This window comes from Stomoxys calcitrans, chromosome 3 (genome assembly GCF_963082655.1).
Source record: "Stomoxys calcitrans chromosome 3, idStoCalc2.1, whole genome shotgun sequence".
Taxonomy (NCBI): domain Eukaryota; kingdom Metazoa; phylum Arthropoda; class Insecta; order Diptera; family Muscidae; genus Stomoxys; species Stomoxys calcitrans.
In genome coordinates, this window is record NC_081554.1 from 195,052,642 (window position 1) to 195,079,151 (window position 26,510).

General features: G+C 38.0%; 1 protein-coding gene across 1 annotated transcript in view; it reads left to right on the plus strand.

Annotated features, from left to right (window-relative positions):
* LOC106084506 (ADAMTS-like protein 1) overlaps nt 1–26,510 on the plus strand; it is a 206,898-nt gene that overhangs the window by 153,791 nt on the left and 26,597 nt on the right. The window contains exons 14-15 of the mRNA XM_059365112.1: nt 948–1,056; nt 11,909–12,034. Coding sequence (XP_059221095.1) covers nt 948–1,056; nt 11,909–12,034 — 235 coding nt within the window. The remainder of the gene's footprint in view (nt 1–947; nt 1,057–11,908; nt 12,035–26,510) is intronic.

Consider the following 26,510-nt stretch of genomic DNA (forward strand, 5'->3'; position numbering starts at 1 on the left):
GCCGTTTTTTTACCTGTTGTGGCATTCCTCTTCTTGCTTTGGCCTCCCATGGCACTCATCTGAGTAGTGTTCATTGGCAAACAAGATACGATGTGCGACACTCAAATTGAAAAGCACATCCAAAGAACGATTAATGAAACGTTCGATCAACTCTTGCTCTATCGTCATATGAAGAGCGTTTGTAGCTAACATTGTTTTGATGGCAGTTTCATGGAAGTGGTATTTGAGTGCCAAATTTAGGGTCTCATGCAGTTCTCTGGTCGCTATGGGGCACTTCGTTCAGACTGGGCATCAAAAATTATGCCCCTTATCATTGAGCTTAAACTTTAATCAGAGTGCACTCATTTATGTTAGAGAAGTATCCCCTATGTCCTAATGGAATGTTCATGGGGAATTTAGTTTCTAAATTTTTCTCATGAACATTCCACTAAGGAACAGGGGACGAACTTCTCACATATCAATGAGGGCAGTCCCATTCAAGTTTAAGCTCAATAGGAAGCGGCCTCCTTTTTATAGCCGAGTTCGAACGGCGTGCCGCAGTGCGACACCTCTTTTGAGGAGAAGATTTTACATGGCATAGTATCTCACAAATGTCGCCAGCATTAGGAGGGGAAAACCACAGCAGAAAATTTTTCTGATGGTCTCGCCAGGATTCGAACCCAGGCGTTCAGCGTCATAGGCGAACATGCTAACCTCTGCTCTACAGTGGCAGTTTAGCCAGTGGGAATTTAGTTTAGTAATTAGTATTGATGTTGGGCAACCAAAGTTCGGCCCAGCCGATCCTAATATATTTTTATCTATTTTGAAATGTTGTGAATTCTCCGCAACAACAACGGCAGTAACAACAACACATTATTATATACATTACCCACATTACACATTGCATTACATTTCACATTTCATTGCATTTGATTTTCATTTTCATTTCACATTTTATTTGATTGCAGTACCCAAACCACACGTCGCAAACAGCAACAAAATGCCAGGGAACGTAGTCGTCGTCCCAAGTCCGATGGAGTGCAACAACATGTGGACAGCAGTATTATGGGTGATGAGGTAAGTTGGTTGATTGTTTCCATTTTCCCCTCCACAGCTCACTGCAAAAACCACATACTCTGTGTATGTGTGTGAAGACTATATTTTAAAGTGGGTTATGGTTAACAATAATTGCAGGATATGATGTCCCACTGACAATGAGAGTTCATTTTGGTTGGTTAAAAAAAAAAAAAACTACAAATGAAAGGTGATACTTATAAATATGAAATTATGGGATTATGGAGAAGAAAGTTACAGTTATTGGTGTTCGATATGAAATGAATTATGTGTGCAAAAGTTTTCAATATTTAAAGTTGGGTTGCCCAAAAAGTAATTGCGGATTTTTTAAAAGAAAGTAAATGCATTTTTAATAAATCTTAGAATGAACTTTAATCAAATATACTTGTTTTACACTTTTTTTCTAAAGCAAGCTAAAAGTAACAGCTGATAACTGACAGAAGAAAGAATGCAACTACAGAGTCACAAGCTGTGAAAAAATTTATAAACGGCGACTATATATGAAAAATCCGCAATTACTTTTTGGCAACCCAATAGTTTGTATGAAATTCTGGAAAATAAGCCTTATGCTCTTTGAGCCTTTGGGGTTCAACGCACGAGTTTATAAAGCCAACGGCCGACCACTTGTCTTTACCCATAGAATTTGATTTTCATCTAAAATGGCTGGAGGGTAACGCTCCAGCGACTCTTATGTTTCAAAACATTTCTACCAATAATTTGGATGTGAAATGCCAGGAATTTTAAGTAATCATACCACAAATATTTAAAAGAAAGTCCAAAAGTTTACCTAAGGCTAACCAAAGTACTTGTGTCTCATGCCTTTCCTAATTTGTTTAGGGTTTGAAAAGTTCAACGTCTGCAATTTATATTTTTTATAAATTTTCTCAAAAACTTTAGTATTTTTCTCAAAGAAGACACCACTTTAATGTACCCCCCTATCTACACAAAAAAACAATCCTTTATATCCTAGCATTCTTGGGTCATGCCAACGATTTTGGTTTTCTTCGCTCTATTCTTTCAACCATCCCCCAAAACATTGCTTGTGTGATTGCTTTATCCTTGTTGCTTCATGTTTTACAATCCCTTCCTGGGTTTCGCAGAATGTTGGCAATGATTTGATTCACTTGCTTCTAAGCACAGCATTTCACAGGCCATTGTTCCGCATGTCCCTTCTCATGTGGTATGGCATATCATGTGCAATATGATCGCCGGATATGTGGCCCTAATATTTGTTCTCTCCCTCTCTCTCTCTCTTACTTTGCAATCATAGTCCTCTTCGCAGCTATTGTCCTGATTCTATTCCTCATATGATATAACTCTACACATTGTTTGCTGCGGATGATTTTCCCCATAATATTGAGGCGGCAAGGATACCAAAATACCAAATCTTTGAAATGACCATGCATTGCATTCAAAGGTGGTGTCTAGCCATACAAATGCCCAGGAAATAAAGCCCTATGTGTTATTTGCTTGTCAACTCCTATATTTCGTGGTGGGGGTTTATTTTTTCTTTACTTTCTCTTCCATGTAATTTGAGAGCATTTCGTCTGGTTTTTTATTTTTCATCTAAAGAAAAGACTAAAATGCAACACAAATAACTGCTTCAATATAGTCTTCGAATAAAAAAACTCAAACAATTTTTTTTGGGCATGCACGTAATGCATACAAAAAACTTCATTTTATCGCAACGAAATGAATATAACGAACTTTTTTTCTGCTGGTAATCCTCTTTCCCACATTCATATAAATTGTAGTTGAATATTTATGAAAGCTTAAAGTGCTAGGCCACCATCGAAGGGATGCCAAAAACAGGAAGTTGAAACAAAACTAGCGATTTCATTTTAAGTACAAGAAATATATCAACAAATTAGAATAACTTAGGAAAACATTTTGTTTAAAAAAAATCCTTGAAAAAGTTTTTTACGAAGAAAACAAATTTTAAACAAGTAAAAGCGTGCTAAGTTCGGCCGGGCCGAATCTTATATACCCTCCACCATGGATCGCATATGTCGAGTTATTTTCCCGGCATCTCTTCTTAGGCAAAAAAAGGATATAAGAAAAGATTTGCTCTGCTATTAGAGCGATATAAAGATATGGTCCGGTTTGGACCACAATTAAATTATATGTTGGAGACCTGTGTAAAATGTCAGCCAATTCGAATAAGAATTGCGCCCTTTGTGGGCAAGAAGTAAAATAGAGAGATCGATTTAAATGGGAGCTATATCAGGCTATAAACCGATTCAGACCATAAAAAACACGTATGTTATTGGTCATGAGAGAATCCGTCGTACAAAATTTCAGGCAAATCGGATAATAATTGCGACCTCTAGAGGCTCAAGAAGTCAAGATCCCAGATCGGTTTATATGACAGCTATATAAGGTTATGGACCGATTTGAACCATACTTGGCACAGTTATTGGATATCGTAACAGAACACGTCGTGCAAAATTTCATTCCAATCGGATAAGAATTGCGCACTCTAGAGGCTCAAGAAGTCAAGACCCCAGATCGGTGTATATGGCAGCTTCATCAGGTTATGTACCGATTTGAACCATACTTGGCACAGTTGTTGGATATCATAACAAAACACGTCGTGCCAAAATTCATTCAAATCGGATAAGAATTGCGCACTCTAGAGGCTCAAGAAGTCAAGACCCAAGATCGGTTTATATGGCAGCTATATCAAAACATGGACCGATATGGCCCATTTACAATACCAACCGACCTACACTAATAAGAAGTATTTGTGCAAAATTTCAAGCGGCTAGCTTTACTCCTTCGGAAGTTAGCGTGCTTTCGACAGACAGACGGACGGACGGACGGACAGACGGACGGACATGGCTAGATCGACATAAAATTTCACGACGATCAAGAATATATATACTTTATGGGGTCTCAGACGAATATTTCGAGTAGTTACAATCAGAATGACGAAATTAGTATACCCCCCATCTTATGGTGGAGGGTATAAAAAAGTGGCATGCACATGGCTCACAACATGCAATGGACTTTTGTAAGCAGTACGGTCTTGGATTGCCGAAACTTTGGTATTGCCAAGTATATGCTACATGGATGAACAGGGGGGCCTAGTCCCCAAAATCCATGGACTGAAATCTGTTTCCATCCGCTTGACCATAATACGAACCTATAGGTGGAGATACGGGCGACCATTGAATGCGTCAGGTGGTTTTATGCGAAAAGTCAAGTGTGAATGTCATAGGTCAAAGGTTAGAATATCCGCATTTGACGCCGAACGCCTGGATTCAAATCCGAGCGAAAACATCAGAAAAAAAATCTTCAGCGGTGGTTAGCTCCTCTTAATGCTGGCGACATTTAGATCGGCAGGCTATTTTCCAAACAGACTCACTTTGATTATTTTAATGCATTGTGGTAACACAGTGGCAGAATAGGCTTCAGGTGGGAATCAAACCACGACCCCTCACCGGTTGTGTGTTTTACACTGAGGCGGCAGACTTTATCGATGAAGGACTTCATCGGGTCAATCAGTACGTGCAACCGGTTGCCATGGGATTGCACTGGTAAACCGAGCATGTTAACAACTCGGCTATTTTGACGACCTTCTTCTGCATCATTTTGCGAAAAGAAAATCCAAGGCAGGAATTCAGCGCGACTAACAAAATCCCTAATTTTTTCCTTTCCACCATTCAAATCGGCTGGACCTGGCGGTATTATCCGGGCAATGCTTCAGAAGTCGCTTGGAGTCTCCTTGCGCTGGCCAGAACTGATTTTCCGGGCGAGCCTGACATGGTTCTATATACCAAGTGCATGGAAAGAGTTCAGGCTGATAGTTGTCCCCAAGGCGGGAAAAATAAACCACACCACGACGAAGGCCCATTAGTCTGTCATCGTTTGTAATCAAACCACTGGTAAAACTGATAGACCTGGTGGAACTTCGGTGGGGCATAACAAGCATAACTCAAAGGCCGATCGGTGGAGATGGCCCTTCCCGAAGTGGTACGAGAGGTCGGGATGTCCCTGCGGCAAAAGAATAAGACTATGGTGACCTTCTTGGATATTGAGGGGCCTTCAATAACATAAAGATAGGATCATTAATCGCCGCACTGGACCGCAAGGGGATCCACCCTATTATCTACCAGTGGACTAATAATATGCCTTGTGGCATGATTATCAATACAAACATGTGAGATCGTGTTGTCAAAAGGCGGGTGACAAGAGGAACTCCCTAGGGGAAGAACCTCGTTATGAATGAAATCTTGTTTAAGCTCGGTGGAGATGGCATGAAGATAATCGGTTATACGGACGACAAAGAGATGCTGGTCCGAGGAAGATTGTCGAGTCGAGATGTGTGGCGGATTGTTTGCAATCCCAGGATAGGCTTCGATCCACGTTGTGACGCTGGGTTCCCTGACATGAAGGGCTTCCGAGGAATGAGGAGGTGGCACAATACGAGGGGTTCGTCTACGTCGGCGAGCCAGAAATCGGTCTTGCGATGGCCAGAGCGTGGACGATGGAGAGATGAACTTAGCAAATGGTTGCCGGACCGCTAAGGCACTCTGGCCTGTCATCGACCGGAGGAGGACGAAGGAGTTACTGGCTTTCGATAAGAGGTCGCTGAGCAGCTCAACAGGGGTCATAACCGGGCACTGTGCTATGGGCCACATGGCGGCGAGCATGAAAATACCGCACTTTTACTTCTGCAGTAGTTGTCTTGATGAATATGAAGAGGAGACTATCGAGCACTTGTTCTGTTCATTTCCGGCTCTTCATGGACACAGGCTCTCCTTTCCGGTTTATATGCCAGCTATATAAAAACATGAATCGATTTGGCCCATTTACAATCCCAACCGACCTACACTAATATAAAGTATTTGAACAAAATTTCAAGCGGCTGGCTTTACACCTTCGAAAGTTATCGTGCTTTTGAGAGACAGACGGACGGACATGGCTTGATCGACTTAAAATGACATGACGATCAAAAATATATATACATTATGGGGTCTCAGATGCATATTTCGAGATGTTACAAAGAGAATGCCGAAATTAGTTACCTCCATCCTATGGTGGAGGATATAAAAATGTGACAAAACTCTGAGAAGAAACTGCAAACCAAAATTTAAAGGCTCAATTTACACCGTAAATGAATGGTCTGGTGGACTTTTCTGCTCAGTACAATCCAGAGAATCGGAAACGCGACAAAACGTGACAAAATACGCCGAAAGAAGTGCATGTCGAAAGCTGGAGTCTCGATTTTCACCGTATAGTTCCAAGGATTAGGAACGCGAGTGCCAATTAGGATTTTTTCCTTCCATTCTAATCGCTCTACTCTAATATACGTGCTTGCGTTAGAGATAAGCGTTTCAAACGTGATCTGGATCGTAAGAATACGATACTATTACTGAAACGAAGTAAGAAGGATGTCGGCATAGCTTTCAGTATCATTACGGAACACATACAACTACAAGCTCACTAATAATACTGAAAGGCTTCGGGTCATTTCTCCCCTTATTCTGCTATATCCCGACAAGCAAACAATACGGATCGCTCTATCATCAGAGAAGGCTTTAATCATCTTCTTACATTCCAAGACTGTTCGTTACTTTACCCTCCGGGTCGTTATTGCCCTGTTGGTCAGTTTACTGTTCGTAAAAATTTTCACACTCGACGTACTGGCGGCGTTAATACCACATAACGCATTCCGTGATCACACGAATCTCCGCATGCAGGATCGTATTATGCTCTGGTAGTCGAAAACAGATCTCAATCCCTGGGTTATCAACATAGACCCCAGGTCCCTACTCCGTCCTCTAGCTTTGATCCATCTGTGTAGCATGATCTTCCAGTTGACAAAACCAGAATATAATCTGTCGTATATTACGAAATTAAATGTCAGACTTAATATAACTTGTCCCAATTTGGCATCCCTAGCACTCTTTTGAAACATATGCTTTCACATACCAACGCACGTTTGTTCATTTATATTTATATGAATAAGCTTGAGTAAACTGTGTTTTTTTGGGGTAATAGTTGGTTTAATATTTAAATTGTTGTATGGTATTTATATAGGTCTGCTTTTATTTTCTTTCCATTGGTTGCGTGGATTAGGTTGGGTTACAGTATGTAGATTCTACATACTGTGGACTTTATAGAACTTTGGTTGTATCCATATAACGATATTAAAATTATGAGAATAATACCAACCAACATGTCCCAAAAAATAATAATGAAATTTGGCAACCCGAGGAATGGAATCCTTTAAATTGTGAATCGTTTACTAACTACTCAACATACATCATTAAATTTAAATACCATATTGACTTCAATGTTAAAAAATATATTCGTTAGGGTCTTATGGTACTTATAAACCCATCCACCCTATTACACATTTGAATCTCAAATATTCGAATAAAAATATTTGTCAGTGAGATAAACAATGTGTTGTTTGGTACCTCCTGGTACCCATGATGATGTTTACAATAAACACAAACAACTATTCCTTAGATTATTGTGGCCCTCAAAAGCACATCCACCCTATTATACATTTATAGTTAAAGATTTCGAATAAAAGTAAAGTGATATTCCAAGAAGATAAATTGAAAGGAAACTACATCTCCTAGTTGTGAAGGGTTCAAGACTGGAAAAGTTATGTCCTTTCCACTCAATTTCTTCTCTTTAGTATTTTCTACAGTTTTTGCATAACTTTATGAAAACAATTCCCCTATAAAATAATTGCACATTATTCTGTAACCTTTGATTTTATAATGACCCTTTGCTTTAAGATGTTTTTAACCACCTACAAACAACAAGTTTTTTTTTATGGGGATTAAATTTACATCGATGAACGTTTTACATAAGAAACTTTGAAATTATCTATAACACTATGCTACAAATTGTCTAATTTATAGATATTAGAATCTTTTAACCCATTTAAACATTTCCAGCCTAATACACAAAACTAAATGTAGATCTGAAATAGGTCTTTTTGACAATTCTATATAGGAAATCTGTCAAAGAAACCCATTTCAAATCTTCATTAAGTTTTGTGAAGAAGGCCGTTCAATATTTAATTTGATTATAATATGGGTATTTTTGTACGATATCCATATGCTGGAAGGACACAATTCAAGTCAAAATTAGTACCAAGTATCCTAAGTCCAATGGTAGTATACGAAAAACTCAATAAATATTCTTTAAATTTATTAACAAAAAATTTTATTGAAAATCTCGAGTTTTTAAGTTATATTTACTTTATTATACCCACCACCGAAGGAATTTTTCATACCGTTTGCAACACACATCGAAATATCCATTTCCGACCCTATAAAGTATATACATTCTTGATCAGCGTAAAAATCTAAGAGATCTAGACATGTCCGTCCGTATGTCTGTTGAAATCACGCTACAGTCTTTAAAAATACTGATATTGAGCTGTTACTTTGCAAAGAATCTTTTTGTTCATAAGCAGGTTAAGTTCGAAAATGGACTATATGGGACTATATCTTGATATAGCCCCCATATAGACCGATCCTCCGATTTGGGGTCTTAGGCCCATAAAAGCCACATTTAATAACCGATTTTAATGAAATTTCGGACAGTGAATTGTGAAAGGCCCTTCGACATCCTTTGTCAATTTGGCCCAGATCGGTTCCGATTTAGATATAACTGCCATATAGCCCGATCCACCGATTTAAATTCTTTGGCTCATAAAAGCCACATTTATTATCCGATTTTGCTGAAATTTTGGACAGTGAGTTATGTAAGGCCTTTCAAAATCCTTCGTCAATTTGGACGAGATCGGGTTAGATTTGGATATAGTTGCCATATAGCCCGATCCACCGATTTAGGGTCTTTGGCCCATAAAAGCCACATTTATTATCCGATTTTGCTGAAATTCAAGAGAGTGAGTTGTCTTAAGCCCTAATCGGTTCAGATTTGGATATAGCTGCCATATAGAACGATCTCTCGATTTAGGGTCTTAGGCCCATAAAAGCCACATTTATTATCCGATTTTGCTGTAATTTGCGACAGAGAGTTGTGTAAGGCCCTTCGACATCCTTTGTCAATTTGGCCCAGATCGGTTCAGTTTTAGATATAGCTGCCATATAGCCCGATCCTCAGATTTAGGGTCTTAGGCCCATAAAAGCCACATTTATTAACCGATTATGCTGAAATTTGGGACAGTGAGCTATGTAAGGCCCTTCGAAATTATTCGTCAATTTGGCCGAGATCGGCCTAGATTTGGATATAGCTGTCATATAGACCGATGCCTCGATTTAAGGTTTTGGGCCCATAAAAGGCGCATTTATTTTCCGATGTCGCTGAAATTTGGGAAAGTGTTTTGTGTTAGGCCCTTCGACATTTTTCTGCAACTTGGCCCAAATCAGTCCAGATTTGGATATAGCTGTCATATAAACCGATATCTCGATTTAAAGTCATGGCCCCATAAAAGGTGCATTTATAATCCGATTTCACTGAAATTTTACCTAGTGACTTATGTTAGGCTTTTCAAAATCCGTGTCGTATATGGTTCATATCGGTTTATTTTGAGATATAGCTACCGTATGTCCTTTTGCGCTTTTTTCATTGGTCTTAAAATCTTATTGAGATTCCATTGCAGGATATTGTCCGGATCTAGACCATTGTTAAATGCTTTCTATTCGAAAAATAATATAGCAAAAAACATTTAAAAAGTCAGCAAAAAGTGTGTTGTTGCTAGAAGCATTTGACTGGTTTCCTTTATCGCGAATTAATTTTCAACCAAGAAAAATCATCAGAAGGATTTGTCAAATGGATCAAGGTGCTTTACAACCATTCCAACTAGAGTAAGTTCTAAAGCACACATCTGAATTTGAAAAGGGCTCTTTAAGTCGACTTGTTTCATAAGCGCAATAGAAAACAAATCAAATCTTACTTCTCTTATTTAAATCTTACTTATCCAACGATGCTAATAGCAACAAACACAAACATCTTTTGCAAAACTCTTTTGTTCTCCGCACGTCGATCGCCCAACGTTTGATTCTGCCAGTGCTATTTTTGTGTATAGGCAGTGACCTACACAACATGCGAGGTGCCTTTGGTTTGGTTTGTCCTTTTGCGCTTGTTTACGGTATTTATTAGTATTTGGTCCAAATCGGAACATATTTCGATGTAACTGCTATGACACTTAAGGTATGGAATTTTCACCGGATTTTGATGAAACGTGGTTTACATATATACCCTAGGTGGTGGGTATCCAAAGTTTGGCCCGGCCGAACTTAACGTCTTTTTACTTGTTTTTTTTTTAGTCTATATTTATAATATTTTATTTATATTTTTTATACCCATCACCGTAGGATAGAGGGTATATTCATTTAGTCATACATTTTGCAACACATCGAAATATCAATTTCCGACCCTACAAAGTACATATATATTTCAGATCGTCGTAAAATTCTAAGATGACTTAACGATGTCCGTGTGTCTGTCCGTCCGTCTGATGGAATCTCACTACAGCCTTCAACAATTGATATATTGAGCTGAAATTTGGCACAGATACGATTTTTTGATGCACGTTGATTAAGTTCTTGAACGGGCCAAAACGGACCATATTCGGATATATCTGCTATATAGACCGATTTGCCGATAAAGGGTCTGAAACCCATTTATGCTTTATTTTTTTATCCGATTTCGCTGAAATTTGAAACAGTAAGTAAGTTTAAGCCTCCCGACATCTTATTCAAATATGGTTCAGATCGGACCATATTCGGATATAGCTGCCATACAGACCGATCTGCCGATTAAGGGTCTGAAGGCCATAAAAGCTTTTATTTTTATCCGATTTTGCTGATATTTGAAATAGTGAGTTGTTTAAGGCCTTTCGACATACAACCCAAATATGGTTCAGATGGGGTTATTTTCAGATATAGCTGTCATATATACCGCTCTCCCGATAAGGGGCCTGAAACCCATAAAAGTTTTATTTTTTATCCGATTTCGCTGAAATTGGAATCAGGGAGTAGTTTTAGGCCTCCCGAACGATATGCCGAATAAGAGTCTGAAGCCCATAAAGCTTTATTTTTCATCCGATTTCGCTGAATGTTTTAAAGAGTCAGTTGCTTTAAGCCTCCCTTCATCCGACCCAAATTTGGTTCAGATCGGACTATATTAAGATATGGCTGTCATATAGCAGTCATGTAGACCGTACTTCTAATTTAGGGTCTTAATCCAATAAAAAGCGGATTTCTTGCCTGAAAACTGAAGCTGTTACTTGTATATGAATTCTCGGGCCCTAAATAAAATATGATCCAGACCAGCCCCTATTTAGATATAATAAGGATACAGTAGTAGAGTTATAATAATACGGGATGATTATTATAACTTTGGTGGTGGGTATATACACTTCGGCCGGCCGAACATCACACTTTTTTAATTGTTTTTACTTTATTTTTTTAATCTATATTTCTATTATTTTATATTTTTTTTAAATTTATTTTATTTTTATTTATATGTTGATTTATATTTGAAAATAAATTCAAACTAATATATGAATAACTTTTCTCGAAAAATTCTCCTCAATATTGTTACCCAGTGTTGGCACCTGCCTTTTTAGATTTGGTCAAGCGCTTTAAACTGCCTCCTTGTAATTTGTTATTTAACAAATAGCAATAATAAATGGGGGTTAAGTCTATGGGGGTTAAGTCTATGGGGGCAGATTACATAGCATTTTAATTTTTGTATGCCACAACTATGAATAGAATCACCACATAAATATTCAGCAGATACTTATTCTTGCCTTTGTTGTTCTTTTTTGCATCTCTTCATCTCGATTTGGGTGTTTTTCGCCCCTTAACGCCCATACGAATATTTGGTTTTTTCTTCTTCTTCTTCCTATTCTTAGCATTCTCATTTAGTGCAAGAGGCCCAGGATGGCTTACCACAACCGAGTGCCAGCAGTGGCAGCAGTCGTCGCTCCAATACCCTTTTGGCCATGCCTTATTTCCAGGCTTTGCTGAGTAATCTACAGGTGAGGTATTCCGCAATGCTGTAACACGAAAATGAAAACAACACGGCACGCCACAGCACACCAAGGCAAAGGACTTACAAATCCAATGTGTGTGGCTGTGTGTGTTAACTAGTCATGTTTTTTTCTCATTTACCCCCCCACTTTGGTCTTTTGTGTTTAGTTTTGTTTTGTCCTATTCTTTGTTTTGTGTGTGTGTGTTTTTTTTTGGTTCTCCGTTGAAATAGAAAAAAGGTGTTGTCGTTGCCGTTGTTGTGTTTTTATTTACTTTTTTTTATACTACTCTGAAATTATCAGCCTTTTTTATACCACATGCTTTCGCCTTTTCCTATCTCCTCCCCTCCATCCCCTTATGCTTGATCCTGTGGCTGGTTATAAGGATGATGATAATGTTAATGTTGTATTATCATGGTTGTTTGTTTGCTTTTTTTGTTGTTTTGTTCGTTTTTCCCCCCCTCTTCGTTTCTGTGTGTTTTCATATTTTTATGAGTGTGCCTTTTTTTGTATGCCAAGTTTCTTTCTCTTTTTGTATCCTTGTGACTATGAAAGGATTCATCTTCAGAGTGGTTAAGAGAAAACTTTGCTTTCTTTGTTTTGTGGGTGTGAAGTCGTTTTTTTTTTTTTTTTGTTATGTTTTGTTTATTTTGGTGTTACTGGGTTTCGTGACGCCTTTTATTAGGATGAGTGAGTGTATGTGTGAATGTATTCTCTACTACAACTATTTTGGAAGGTATGATTAGCAAATGCAACTGTTTGTTACATTCAGACAAATGAAGCTAAACTACTAAACATGAATGAAGAAAATGAACTTAAAACTAAACAGTAGGTCCCCTATTATTGAGCTTAACACTCAAATGTCGGAGCACTCCTTAATGAGGATAAAGTTCCTTAAAGATGGTGATGAAAAAAAAGTAACTCTACACATACAAATTTGTCAATGAATATTCCTTTAAGGAACCTCAGGGATATTTTTCTCATATAAATAAATGTGGCAAGTAATGATAAGAGTCCCGCTTTTATTACCTAGTCCGAACAGCATGGCACAGGTTATAGTGGCAGTCGCAAATCCGACTCTGACTATTTTTTCCCACTGTTAGCAGCAACAGATCAAAGACTATGGTGGAAGTCGAACCCACGACCGCTTCCCTGGTAATGCGAGCTTGCTACTAACTCACATTTCGGAGCGTTCTAGTGAAGCGAATCTGTGGGTATGCCTCTAGCGACATGTAAGCTAAGTCTTCAGGGCCCGAAGGGCAACGGATGATAGATGCTCACAAAAGGGAGGTTGTGAATACTTCAAAATTATGTAGCCCAATCTAGACTTCAAGAGGTCTACCGCTTTGCTGTCGTTGGCTAGAACAGACGTTTCAGTCATTTTGTCCATCATGACAGGCCACTGTCTGATCGGTAAACATGCTGACAGACTGAAGGTTGCCAGTAACGACTTTTGCCGAAGCTGTTAGGGCGTCGAGGAAGAAGAGACTATAGAAGATATTCTGTCTGTGTGTCCTTCATTGGCAGTCAGAAAGAGTTCCATTTTAGATTCTCATTTCTTTGAGAACTTGTCTGATTTAGAGGATTCACATTTCCAAGTCTTTGGGCGGCGATCTGGATTTGGAAAGCGATCTGGATTGCTCAACGGTAGAAACTAAAAGGCATCTCCCTTTTTTTATCTACTAGCAAAGGGTTGATCTTGCTTGGTTTATCTATACGTGTAACGGACGGATAGAAGGACGAATTTATGTACGGATAGAGGGAATATTAGACGGACGAAAAGAGGGATTATTAGACGGATGGATATACGGACGGACAGAAAAACACACTGATAGATGGGTGTACAAACGGATAAACAGACGGATAAACGGATTGGTAGAGGGAAGGTTAGACGGCGCATAAACGAACGGATAGACAGACGCATAGACGGACGGAGAGATGGACTAATAAACTGATGGATAAATGGACGGATAAATGGACGGATAAATATACAGTTCGATGGATAGATAGACAAACCGATAAACGCACAGATAAACGACGGCAAGACGGACGGATTAATGTAGAGGTTACTTGACGGATAGACGGATTTACACCGACGGATAGACGGATGTACAGTCAGACGGAAGCACAGAGAGACGGATGTGCAGACAAATAAATGTAAATGGACGGATGGATAGGCGGACGGATAGATGAACTGATACATAGTCAGATGGAGTGACGAATAAACGGATAGACGAACGGATAGGATGTATAGACGGATATATAGGCTGGCGGATAGACGGACAGATAGAAAGATGTATTGACGGATGCTTAGGAAGACAGATGGATGGAGGGTTAGGAAGACGGATAGACGGACAGATGAATAGACTAACAGATAGAAGATAGGACAGACGAATGGAAAGACGAACCGATAGACGGATGGAGAAGCGGACACATTAAGGTACGAACTATGGACCATATGTGTAGACTGATGGATAGACGTACAGAATAACGCACGGATACAGAGATGGAAAAACTAACAGATAACTGTTTACTTGTCGATTCATCTATACGTGTGAGGGGCGGATAGAAGGTTTAATAGAAGATCGAATAGAGAGTAGAATAGATGGACGGACTGATAAACGCACACATAAATGGACGGAAATGCGGATGGAAAATGGGACGTATAGGCGATGCATAGACGGAGAGACAGATGCATTAACGGATTAATAAACTAACGAATAAATGGAGAGATAAACAGACCATCAGACAGACGATTAAACGCATGGATGACTGCACGTATACACGGACGTATATATGTATGTGGAGACAGACGGATAGACGGACGGGGAGTCGGTTAAACGAACTCTTAGAGTGGACTACCCGTACTTGTTCTGACCGATAGACGAACTGATATGGACGGATGGAGTGACGAATAATCGGACGGCTTTGTAGAAGGATAGACGGAGGGATAAACAGACGTGCAGATAGACGGATGTATGGGCGGTTGAATAGACAGGTGGCTAGATGGACAGATAGGAAGACGGATGCCTGCCTTTAGCCAGTTGGAAAGTCTATTTTTTCGTCTGGGTGTCTGGCTGTCTTGGTTAGTTTAGGTTGAAAATAGGGTACGAATATTCATCCACCGCATGATACTATGGACATATACCAAAGTCATGCTAATAATAATATAATAATACTTTGGTACACTATCTAGCTATATCTCTTTCTCTTTCCATCACTCTTTCTATTTGTCTGCTCTCTCTGGGGAAAACGGCTATGTGCAATTTTTTTGTCCGTCTGTCTGTACATCAGCTAATTTGTCTTTACTTTGTTTCTTCTGTGTCTGACTGTTTATAAATCAGTCTGTCTATCCATCTGTCTGTATGGCAGTCTATCTTGCTATCCCTCTGTTTTTCCAGTGTCTAAATGTCTGTCTACCAGTTTGACACTCAAAATGATTTTTTTTTTGTATGATTGTGTCCAACATCTTTTGCTATGTTGTGTGATCTGCAAAAGATTTAATATATACTAAAACTCACTTAAACCTCTCCCCGCATTTCCTCTCCACACCACCACAATTTGACTTCAACTTGCTGATGGTTAGGCTACGCTACTTTATTACGTCTTGCCATATTTACTTGGGGTCACGCTTTCAACTTGAGACCACCTTTAGGGTTGCATTCAGTCTATATACCTTTCTGCACCTTGTCCTAATCTCAACATAGGATTTTCACATTAACAAAATTTTTAATACCTATCTGTAAATCTGTCTCGACTTCATGTTTGTTGAACTTCCTTATATACTCATGTCATGTCATATCATGTATATTGTTCCCTGTTTTTGGGGAATTGGCCTTCCACTTCTCCTCACTTGTTCTCTTAACATACATTATTTCTGTGTTCTTCTTCATTTGCTTTTCAGTCCGTCCATCTGTCATGTTTGCTTGTAGTCCTGGCTGTCTATCCATTAGTCAATCCTTTTCTTTGGCTTACCCGTTCGACTGTTTAGCGGAGAGATGCCCCCTATCCGAAATAACTGATGTCAGTCCGTCTATCCATATCCTTTTCTTTGTCCGTCTATCCATTTTTTCTGTCGACTCTCTTGCTTCTCTCACTCTCTAGTTCTTTTACCACATCGTATTCCTGTGGTCATATGGGTTATTCTTCATTTTCTCTAAAGTATGTCCATCTGTTCTGTTCACTTGTAAGACGGTCTGTCCTTTCATTGGTCTGCTCTCATCTTCTATTTGCCCATTGGGTGTGTAGGAAAGAGACATCCATCACGGAAAAAATACCCGTGTCAGTCCATGTTCGTATTATATGAACTTTTTCTTTTCTTTTCTCTCTCTTACTTTCTTATTTGCCATACGTTATCCCTGTATCCGTCTGTCAATTTTGTCTACCGATCCTCTTTTTTCTCTCTCTCTCTCTCTCTATCGTTCTCTTACCATATCGTATTCCTGTGTTCAGATGTTTTACTCTTCGTTTACTCTTAAGTCTGTTTATCTATTCTGTGCTTCCATTAGTCTGTTCTCATCCTCCGTTTGCCCATCCAGCTATGTAGGGAAGAGACCTGCCTCTCGGAAAAGAGACTGGTGTCGGGCCGTTTGTCCATCGTCGCTTTCCATGAACTTCTTCTACTTCTCTCTCTATCTCTTACTCTTTCCTTTACCATAGATTTTCCCTGTGTCCATTTATTTTGTTTTCTTCGACAGGCTGCATAGGGAAGAGACTGAGAGGCAGGTCTCTGGTGTCAGGCTGATGTAGGTCCGTCTATCCATATCTCTCTCTCCCTCTCTCTTTCTCTTGCTCCCTTCTTTACCATAGGTTGTTCCCGTGTTCATTAGTTTTGTTTTTCTTCGTCAAGCTGCGAAGAGAAGAGACCTCCCTCTCGAAAAACAGACTGAAGTCAGTTCGTCTGTCCATATTCGCTTTCTATATATTTCTTGTAAAGGGTGATTTTTTAAGACCTATGCAAATTGAAAATTTTTCACATGAACAGGAACAGTGGCAAACTTCTCATATATCAATGAGTGCAGTCCGATTCAAGTTTAAACTCATTGATAAGGTTCTTCCTTTTTATAGCAGCGACCGAACGGCGTACCGCAGTGCGGCACCTCTTTGGAGAGATGTTTTAATGATGCCAGCATTAGGAGGGGAAAACCACCGCTGAATTTTTTTTTCTGATGATCTCGCCACGATTCAAACCCAGGCGTTCAGCGTCATAGGCGGACTTGCTAACCTCTGCGCTACGATGGCCTCCTATATTTAAGACCAATAGGAAAGTTAAAACAAGTAAAAGCGTGCTAAGTTCGGCCGGGCCGAATCTTATATACCCTCCACCATGGATCGCATTTGTCGAGTTGTTTTCCCGGCATCTCATCTTAGGCTAAAAAGGATATAAGAAAAGAGTTGCTCTGCTATTAAAACGATATCAAGATATGGTCCGGTTCGGACCACAATTAAATTACCAGTGTAAAATTTCAGCCAATTCGTATAAGAATTGCGCCCATTGGGGCTCACGAAATAAAATAGAGAGAACGATTTATATGGGATCTGTATCGGGCTATAGACCGATTCAGAACACAATAAACACGTTTGTTGATGGTCATGAGAGGATCCGTCGTACAAAATTTCAGGCATATCGGATAATAATTGCGACCTCTAGGGGTCAAGAAGTCAAGATCCCAGATCTGTTTATATGGCAGCTATAACAGGTTATGGACCGATTTGAATCATACTTGGCACAGTTGTTGGATATCATGACGAAATACTTCGTACGAAATTCCGTTCCAATCGGATAAGAATTGCGCACTATAGAGGCTCAAGAAGTCAAGACCCAAGATCGGTTTATATGACAGCTATATCAGGTTATGAACCGATTTGAACCATACTTGGCACAGTTGTTGGATATCATAAGAAAACACGCCTTGTAACATTTCATTCTGATCGGATAAGAATTGCGCACGCTAGAGGCTCAAGAAGTCAAGACCCAAGATCGGTTTATATGGCAGCTATATCAGGTTATAGACCGATTTCAACCATACTTGGCACAGTTGTTGGATATAAGAGCAAAACACGTCATGCAAAATTTCATTTCAATCGGATAAGAATTGCGCACTCTAGAGGCTCAAGAAGTCAAGACCCAAGATCGGTTTATTTGGCAGCTATATCAGGTTATGGACCGATTTAAACCATAATTGGCACAGTTGTTGGATATCATAACAAAACATGTCGTGCAAAATTTCATTCTGATCGGATAAGAATTGCGCACGCTAGAGGCTCAAGAAGTCAAGACCCAAGATCGGTTTATATGGCAGCTATATCAGGTTATGGACCGATTTGAACTATACTTGGCGCAGTTATTGGATATCATAACAAAACACGTCGTGCAAAAATTCATTCCAATCGGATAAGAATTGCGCACTCTAGAGGCTCAAGAAGTCAAGACCCAAGATCGGTTTATATGGCAGCTATATCAAAACATGGACCGATATGGCCCATTTACAATACCAACCGACCTACACTAATTAGAAGTATTTGTGCAAAATTTCAAGTGGCTAGCTTTACTCCTTCGGAAGTTAGCGTGCTTTCGACAGACAGACGGACGGACGGACGGACGGACGGACGGACGGACGGACAGACGGACGGACATGGCTAGATCGACATAAAATGTCACGACGATCAAGAATATATATACTTTATGGGGTCTCAGACGAATATTTCGAGTAGTTACAAACAGAATGACGAAATTAGTATACCCCCCATCTTATGGTGGAGGGTATAAAAACACATAAAATTCAGAAAAATGCTTGCAGTTTTTATTTGAATCGACTGTGCAGTCCATATAATTGAAAGTTTGAAGATTATTTCATGAACATGTTGACCGTGACTGCGCCTCAAATTGTCCATCCGCTTAGTCTAATTTTGGCATACTATTTACAACAAATCGGTCGGTACCTCACAAATAAATGCTTTAATGTTGTCTTCCAATGCGTCAATTGAAGCGGGCTTTAGACATAAGCTGTAACATAGCCTTACAAAAAATAGTCCAAAGGCGTTAAATCGCACGACCTAGGCGGCTAATCGACCGGTCCCGCACGTAAAATAAAATTTTCACCGAACTTACTTCTCAATAAGTCCCGTGCTACGTGTGGCATTTGGCACCGTCTTGTTGAAACCACATATCATGCAAGTCAAGCTCTTGCATTTTGAGCAAAAAAAAGTTGGATATCATCTCAAGGCAGTGCTCACCATTCACAGTTACATGACGATTCGCTTCATCTTTGAAGAAGTACGGTCCAATGATGCCACCAGCCCATAAACCGCATCAAACTGTGACTTTTTTGGATGCATTGATAGCTATTGCAATACTTTTGGCTGATCTTCACTTCAAAATCGACAAATCTGCTTATTTACATACCCATTGAGCCAAAAATGAGCTTCGTCGTACAATGGAAGAAGCGAGCGAAGAACTTTCTTAACTGAGCACGCACTATAACAAAATTCAATAATTTTCATGAGTTGTTCGTTTGTAAGACGATTCATGTTTAAATTGTAGACAAAACTGAGGATGTTTGACAGTGAAACAAAACATGAAACGTAAGTGAGCGGTTAAAACTAGTATTGTCAAGAAGATAATAGCTAAAAAATCACCCTTTACTTCTCTCTCTCTCCCTCTCTTACACCCTCCTTTAGGTAATCCATGTGTCCATTTCTTTTGTTTTCCATTCGGCAGGCACTTGCCCTGCTCATTCTTCGGACTGTCCATTTATTCATACCACCCACCCTCTGTCTGTGGGCTTGTGACTTTATTGTTGAGCCCTGTGTGGTAAATGTATGGTGTTGAAAGGTCGTCTTTGTCCGGCTTAATTTTTTACTTACTTATTTTATGATGAGTGGTGCCTCTGTATGAGTGACTGAGTGTCTTTGTATGCGTTTTTTTTGTTTTGTTTTGTTAAAGACCTCTTAGGTTTTTTCGCACTTATGTTTCCTTTGTGCCTGTGTTATGCATGTGTGAAGTATGTCTTGTTTGTCGTTGTCTTTTAGTTAAAAAGCAAAGCAGCAATGTGTTGGGGTTTTTTCGCCTTGAGTTCATTCTCATGCCTACACTTTCTTTGTTTTTTCATCATTTGTCATTATGGTTTTTTTTTTTGTTTGATTTTGTCATTTCGTCATGTTTTCTTTGTTTGTAGTGTCTGTAGTTGTCATCGTGATTTCCTGTGTGCGGTTATCACTGCATATCCGTTTCCGTTTTCGTTTGCATTTCATCAAAGGCATAAGGCACAAGGCCCAATAGACTTCACATTTTTGAAATCTCGCCCTTGCCTTGTCCCTTTAGACTTTGTGCTCATATCATAATCCATCATCGGTTGAAATCATAGTCACACCTGCATTACTCTCTCATATTTGTTAGCAATTTTTATTCTTTTTTTTTTTTTTTTTGGTTCTCTTTTTTTCGAAAACTTTTATCCAAGTGTTGCTTAAGGAGGACATACACACCTCCTTTGAAAGTGATTTGCTATTTTACCACTTCTTTTACCCTGTTTTGTTCTTTTTCCTTTTGCTATTCAGCACTTTAATGTATGCAGCACCCCTACGACACCTTCGCTTGCGTACTTTGTAACACTACTTTTTGTAAACCAAAAATAAAAACCAAATCTAGGTGAGATTTTTTTGGCATACCTTCCTTTTTTTTGGCATTTGCTGTAATGCAGTTGTTTTTACATTTTTTTTTTTTTTTTTTTGATTTTTACTACTCTTTCACTTTCATTATTCCCAATTAGTTAGTTTAAAGTTTTACACAGTTTTGTTAGCTTTTTATTCTTATTACTTCCATGACCAGAATAAATATTCAAAGAGGTTCGTAATTATTTACTAACCTTAATTAGCTGAGTTTCGTTTGTAGATAGTAGAGCATATGCCATTTTGCCCATGCATTTGGGTAAAAATGTGAAATTTGTATACACTCCACAATAGGATGGGGGTGTAATAAATAAACACGTCCAGAGATGTTTATTTATTCGATGCACAAAAAATTGGTAAGAAAAACCCAATTTATCAGTTAATGTATTTTTTTTTAAACTTCAACCAAACTATTCCAGTTATACCTTTTATAAACATATTTTACATACTTTAATTGGCTATGTCAGAACATTTGTTCCACTAGCCGAACGTAGAATGGTGTTCCAAGCGCCTCGATCTTCTGCGCTCATTCTAAAATCTGTGACACCAAGTTTTACGGTGTCTCCCACCACTTGATCTTTCCATCGGGCTTTTGGTCTTCCGGGTTTGCGTGTACCACCGTGTTTACCTTCAAAAGACTTCTTTGCTGGATATCTTTGCCACGGTATCTCTTTTTAGGCAAACAAAGAAAATTTAATAAGAACTGTTGTGCTATTGGAGTTATATCAAGTTATATTCCGATTCGGATCATAAATGAAAGCTGAACATTGTAGAAGTCACTGTGTAATATTTCAGTTCATTCGGATAAAGATTGCGCCTTGTAGGGGCTCAAGAAGAGAAATCGGAAGATAGGTTTATATGGGAGCTGTATCAAGCTATTAATGGATTCAGACCATATAAAATACGTATATTGAAAGTCATGAGAGAAGCTGTTGTACAAAATGTCCGCCAAATCGGACGATAATTGCGCCCTCTATTGGCTCAAGTCAAGATCCAAGATCGGTTTATATGGCAGCTATATCAGGTTATATACCGATCTACGCCATACTTGGCACAGTTATTGGAAGTCCTAACGAAACACCTCATGATAACTTTCAGCAAAATCGGATGGAAATTGCGAGCTCTATTGGCTCAAGAAGTCAAGATCCTAGATCGGTTTATTTGACAGCTATACCAGATTAGCACAGTTATTGGAAGTCATAACGAAACATCTCATGAAAAAGTTCAGCAAAATCGGATGAGAATTGCGCGCTCTATTGGCTCAAGAAGTCAAGATTCAAGATCGGTTTATATGGCAGCTATACCAGATTATGAACCGATTTGAACCGTACTTAGCACAGTTATTGGAAGCCATAACGAAACATCACGTGCAAAATTTCAGTTATCAAAATTTCATTCGGACGATAATTGCGCCCTCTAGAGGCTCAATAAGTCAAGAACTCAGATCAGTTTATATGGCAGCCATATCAGGTTATGTACCGATTTGCGACATACTTAGCACAGTTATTGAAAGTCATAACAAAATATCTCATGCAAAATTTCAGCCAAATCGGAAAAGAATTACGCGTCCTATTGGCTCAAGAAGTAAAGATCCAAGATCGGGTTATATGACAGCTTTATCCAAAAATTGACTGAAAAATTGACTGAAAATTGACAGTTATTGAAAGTCATAACAAAACATCTCATGCAAAATTTCAGCCAATTCGGAAAAGAATTACGCGTCCTATTGGCTCAAGAAGTAAAGATCCAAGATCGGTTTATATGACAGCTGTATCCAAAAATTGACTGATTTGAGCCATACTTGGCGCAGTTGTTGGTTATCATAATAAAACACGTTGTGCTAAATTTTATTCCAATCGGATAATAATTGCGCCCTCTAGAAGCTCAAGAAGTCAAGACCCAAGATCGGTTTATATGGCAGCTATATCAAAAAATTGACTGATTTGAGCCATACTTAGCACAGTTGTTGGTTATCATAACAAAACACGTCGTGCAAAATTTCATTCCAATCGGATTTGAATTGCGCCCTACAGATAAGAAGTATTTGTGCAAAATTTCAAGCGGCCAGCTTAACTCTTTCGAAAGTTAGCGTGCTTTCGACAGACAGGCGGACGGACGGATGGACGGGCGGATGGACGGACGGATGGACGGACGGATGGACGAACGGATGGACGGACGGACATGGCTAGATCGACATAAAATGTTACAACGATCAAGAATATATATACTTTATGGGGTCTCAGACGAATATTTCGAATAGTTACAAACAGAATGACGAAATTACTATGCCCCCATCCTATAGTGGTGGGTATAAAAATACATAACAATCAGCTAGCAACCCACAGCGGCCGGTGAATGGTTCCATCGACTCACCGGCTGTTATTAAGAATTTCGATTCTCAAGTCGGCGGATGTTTTTTTTTTCATTTGTATGCTCTCATCATAACCAATTATTTGAGTCTTAAGCTTCAGAGGGACTCCATTATGTTGTCGTTTTTACGCCACAAAAGCCCTAAATATTATAAAAAAAACCGCATTTTAGAATATTTCAATTTTTTTTATTTATTTCCAAAGGATCACAAAACCTTGCCGCATGGCCTAATTTCTACTATCTGCTCATCAATTGGCAATAAATTAAATTTCTAATTTATCCTCTGACCTTAAACAAATCACAAAAAATGGAAAATTAAATAAGCACAAAAAAATTAACTGCGATTTATACACATATGCTATTATATATGCTTCCCTTCATATATGTATCACTGATTGTAATCATTTGCATAAATTGATTTCAAGATCATTTCGATTGAATGCAATTTGTGTCATTTTAGTGAAATGATTAATTTGCATTGAACTCAAACTTTGTGCATGGTAATTTGTGCAAAGCGGTTTTGTTTTTGTGTGTGCCATAAACCTTAAAAAAAAAACAACAACAGTAACCCAAAAAACGTTCATTAAATGGTCCACATAGCACAACCCACTGGCCAACCTAGCGACAGCAGGCAGTGCTTATGAAATTATTACAGCCAATTATTTATGGTTGTATTTTGTTTGAAACAAGGATGGTGTGGGGAGTGTGGCAAGGTTTATATGCGGTTTTTGTTGAAAATATTCGCAAACAGTAGCAATCATTGCAGTGTTCCAGGTTTTTCTATGCTTTTAATGGCACAGCTCTATGTAGGTAAGGGTGGCATATTTATTTAGACATTCTGTATGGTACATTTCTTGGTGCTGATTGGGGACAAGATTTGGTTGTCATGCAAATGCAAATTTGCCCATTATGGAATAGGGGCAAACTAAAGCCCCTGTTCTGTTCCTGGAAGGAACGTCAGCGCGTCACCCAACCGCACCTACAGGCCTACTTCAACAAATAATTCAATTCAATAATTCAATTCGTAGTGGATTTTCAGCAAATATAACCCTAAAAGTATGCTACAAATTTTATTACTGAACAACAATGCCTTCATGAAACCTTTAAAGTTGAGTTATTCTTTAACAAGTCGAAATTTTACTCAAATACTACATTAAGAAATTTTGTTGACAAATTATATTTTGTTTCAAATCTTGAATCAGAAAGTAGAGTTCTAAAAACTCGTTGTGGATTTTCAGCAAATATAACACTAAAAGTATGCTAAAAATGTCATTACTGAACAACAACCTTTAAAGTTGAGTTATTCTTTAACAAGTCGAAATTTTACTCGAAAACTATTGTACATTAAGAAATTTGTTGACAAATTATATTTTTTTTTTTAAATCTTGAATCAGAAAGTAGAGTTCAAAGAACTCGTAATGAATTGTCAGCAAATATAACCCTAAAACTATGCTACAAATTTTGTTACTGAACAACAATTCATCATGAAACCTCTAAAGTTGAGTTATTCTTTAACAAGTCAAAATGTTATTCGAATACTACAATAAGAATTTGTTGCCAAATAGTTTTTTCTAAAAACTCCTAACGATGTACACTTTTAATTGGATTTTCCTGAAATTTATATATGCTCTACATAATGTCCAGGATCTTCAGTTTACAAAAATGTTAACTTTATTTCCAAAAAAGTATGAAATTATTTTTCAACTTTACAGAAAAGATAACTCCTAAAAATATGCTTTAAAAATTTAATACCTCAAATACTCATCCTAATTTTATTGTATAAATAAAAAATATGTTTAAACCTTCAAGAAGTCGTAACTTAAAATCAGCTGTTACTCTTTTATTTTGAATATAACCAGAAAAGAAAGGCTGATTTCTGGGCATTCAAAACTTTTCCTCAAAAACTCATTCAAAAGTTGACAACTCAGCTTCAAAATATCATGGCGAGCACATAAAATTCGCCACTGCCAGATTTAATATTCATACATTTTTTATTTATTTCCTTTCATGCCAACTCAAATTGCTTACTGCTGTTTTGGTTGAGGTCAACCGCCCACCATGGCGAATGATTAATGTTTGCATATGTTTTTAAGCGGAAATGTGCCGTTTTTTGTTTTAAAGCAAAAAAAATTTTATTCCTCTGTTTGTTGTTATGCGCCCATAAGCCAAATAATCATGCTGTATATGTATGTACTTTTTGACTTTTTTATTTGTAGCCTTGTTTTTTCTCCTAGATATATGCCATACTGCCCCTGATATTTATTGCAAATATTTTAGCGTATATTTTTTCCAAAATTTTTTTAGTTCTCTGGTCTATTTATTTAGCAAATGAAGGGAGTAAATCTGTTGAACTTTTTTGCATGTTATTTGGTTTTTCATTTTTATTTTGTTTCTTTTCCACCATCGATATTAACCGAACAATCATCCATGCAAATGCCAATGGGAGAAAAAGGCCAACCTAAGCTAACTGCAACTTTTTGTATATTTTACCATCGTTTGATATATATAATTTTTTGTTTTCTTTTTCCATATAAATTTGTAATACACCATTTTTGTTATCTACAACTACAATTACTGGTGTTACTTCTTTGTTTATTTTTCTTTCTACTCCTTATGCAATGTTGTCGTTTTTTGGTTTATTTTTCAATTTTTGTTTTTCTTCGTAATGGAACCCAACCAACGTCTCTACTTAACCAACATAAACACCATCACTACAATCCTTGGAAAACTGTGCAAAACGTTTCTACTACTTTTTTCGTTTTGCTTTCCCTGGCTTCAATTTTTCCTGTTAATACTTTGATTACGACAAATGCTCTCCTCGGTTCGTTCATATCAAACACCAACAAAATACTGGCTCCCTACACTTTTACAAAACAACCGACATTATGAAAATTTTTACTTGTATTACACAATGCGAAAATACAAAACAACAATTCAACAATTTTCACTAGGTAATCCACAATTTTTTTGATTTTACCTATAACAGTTTATTCTCTCTATACGAATACTTTAGCTGGGTTTTGTTTTAACTATCTTTGAAAAAAACATAGTGGGTCTAAATTTGTTGTATAAAAAATTTTTCTGGTACTATTGGCTACGTGAAAACAGAACTTCAACTAAGGTTAATTAAATTCAATATTTACTTTTCAAGACACCCTTAAAATGCATTATCAAACAATTGGCCAATGCATGCCAAAATTTTTTTCCATTTTCTCTAAGTAGTCCTTAAACAATACCTTAAATAATGAATTTTCTATAATAACCTTAAAGTATGCTACAAAAATTATAGCTTTATACAATTTAAGTTTAACATATTTTTTTAAGTTTACCCTATCATTATGAGAATTTGTCATGTTTTGTTAAAAAATTAAAATATAATTTATTAAGCATCATCCTGAAAGTATGCTGAGTATTTTTCATTTCCGTTTCTTTTGTAATCATGTTATTT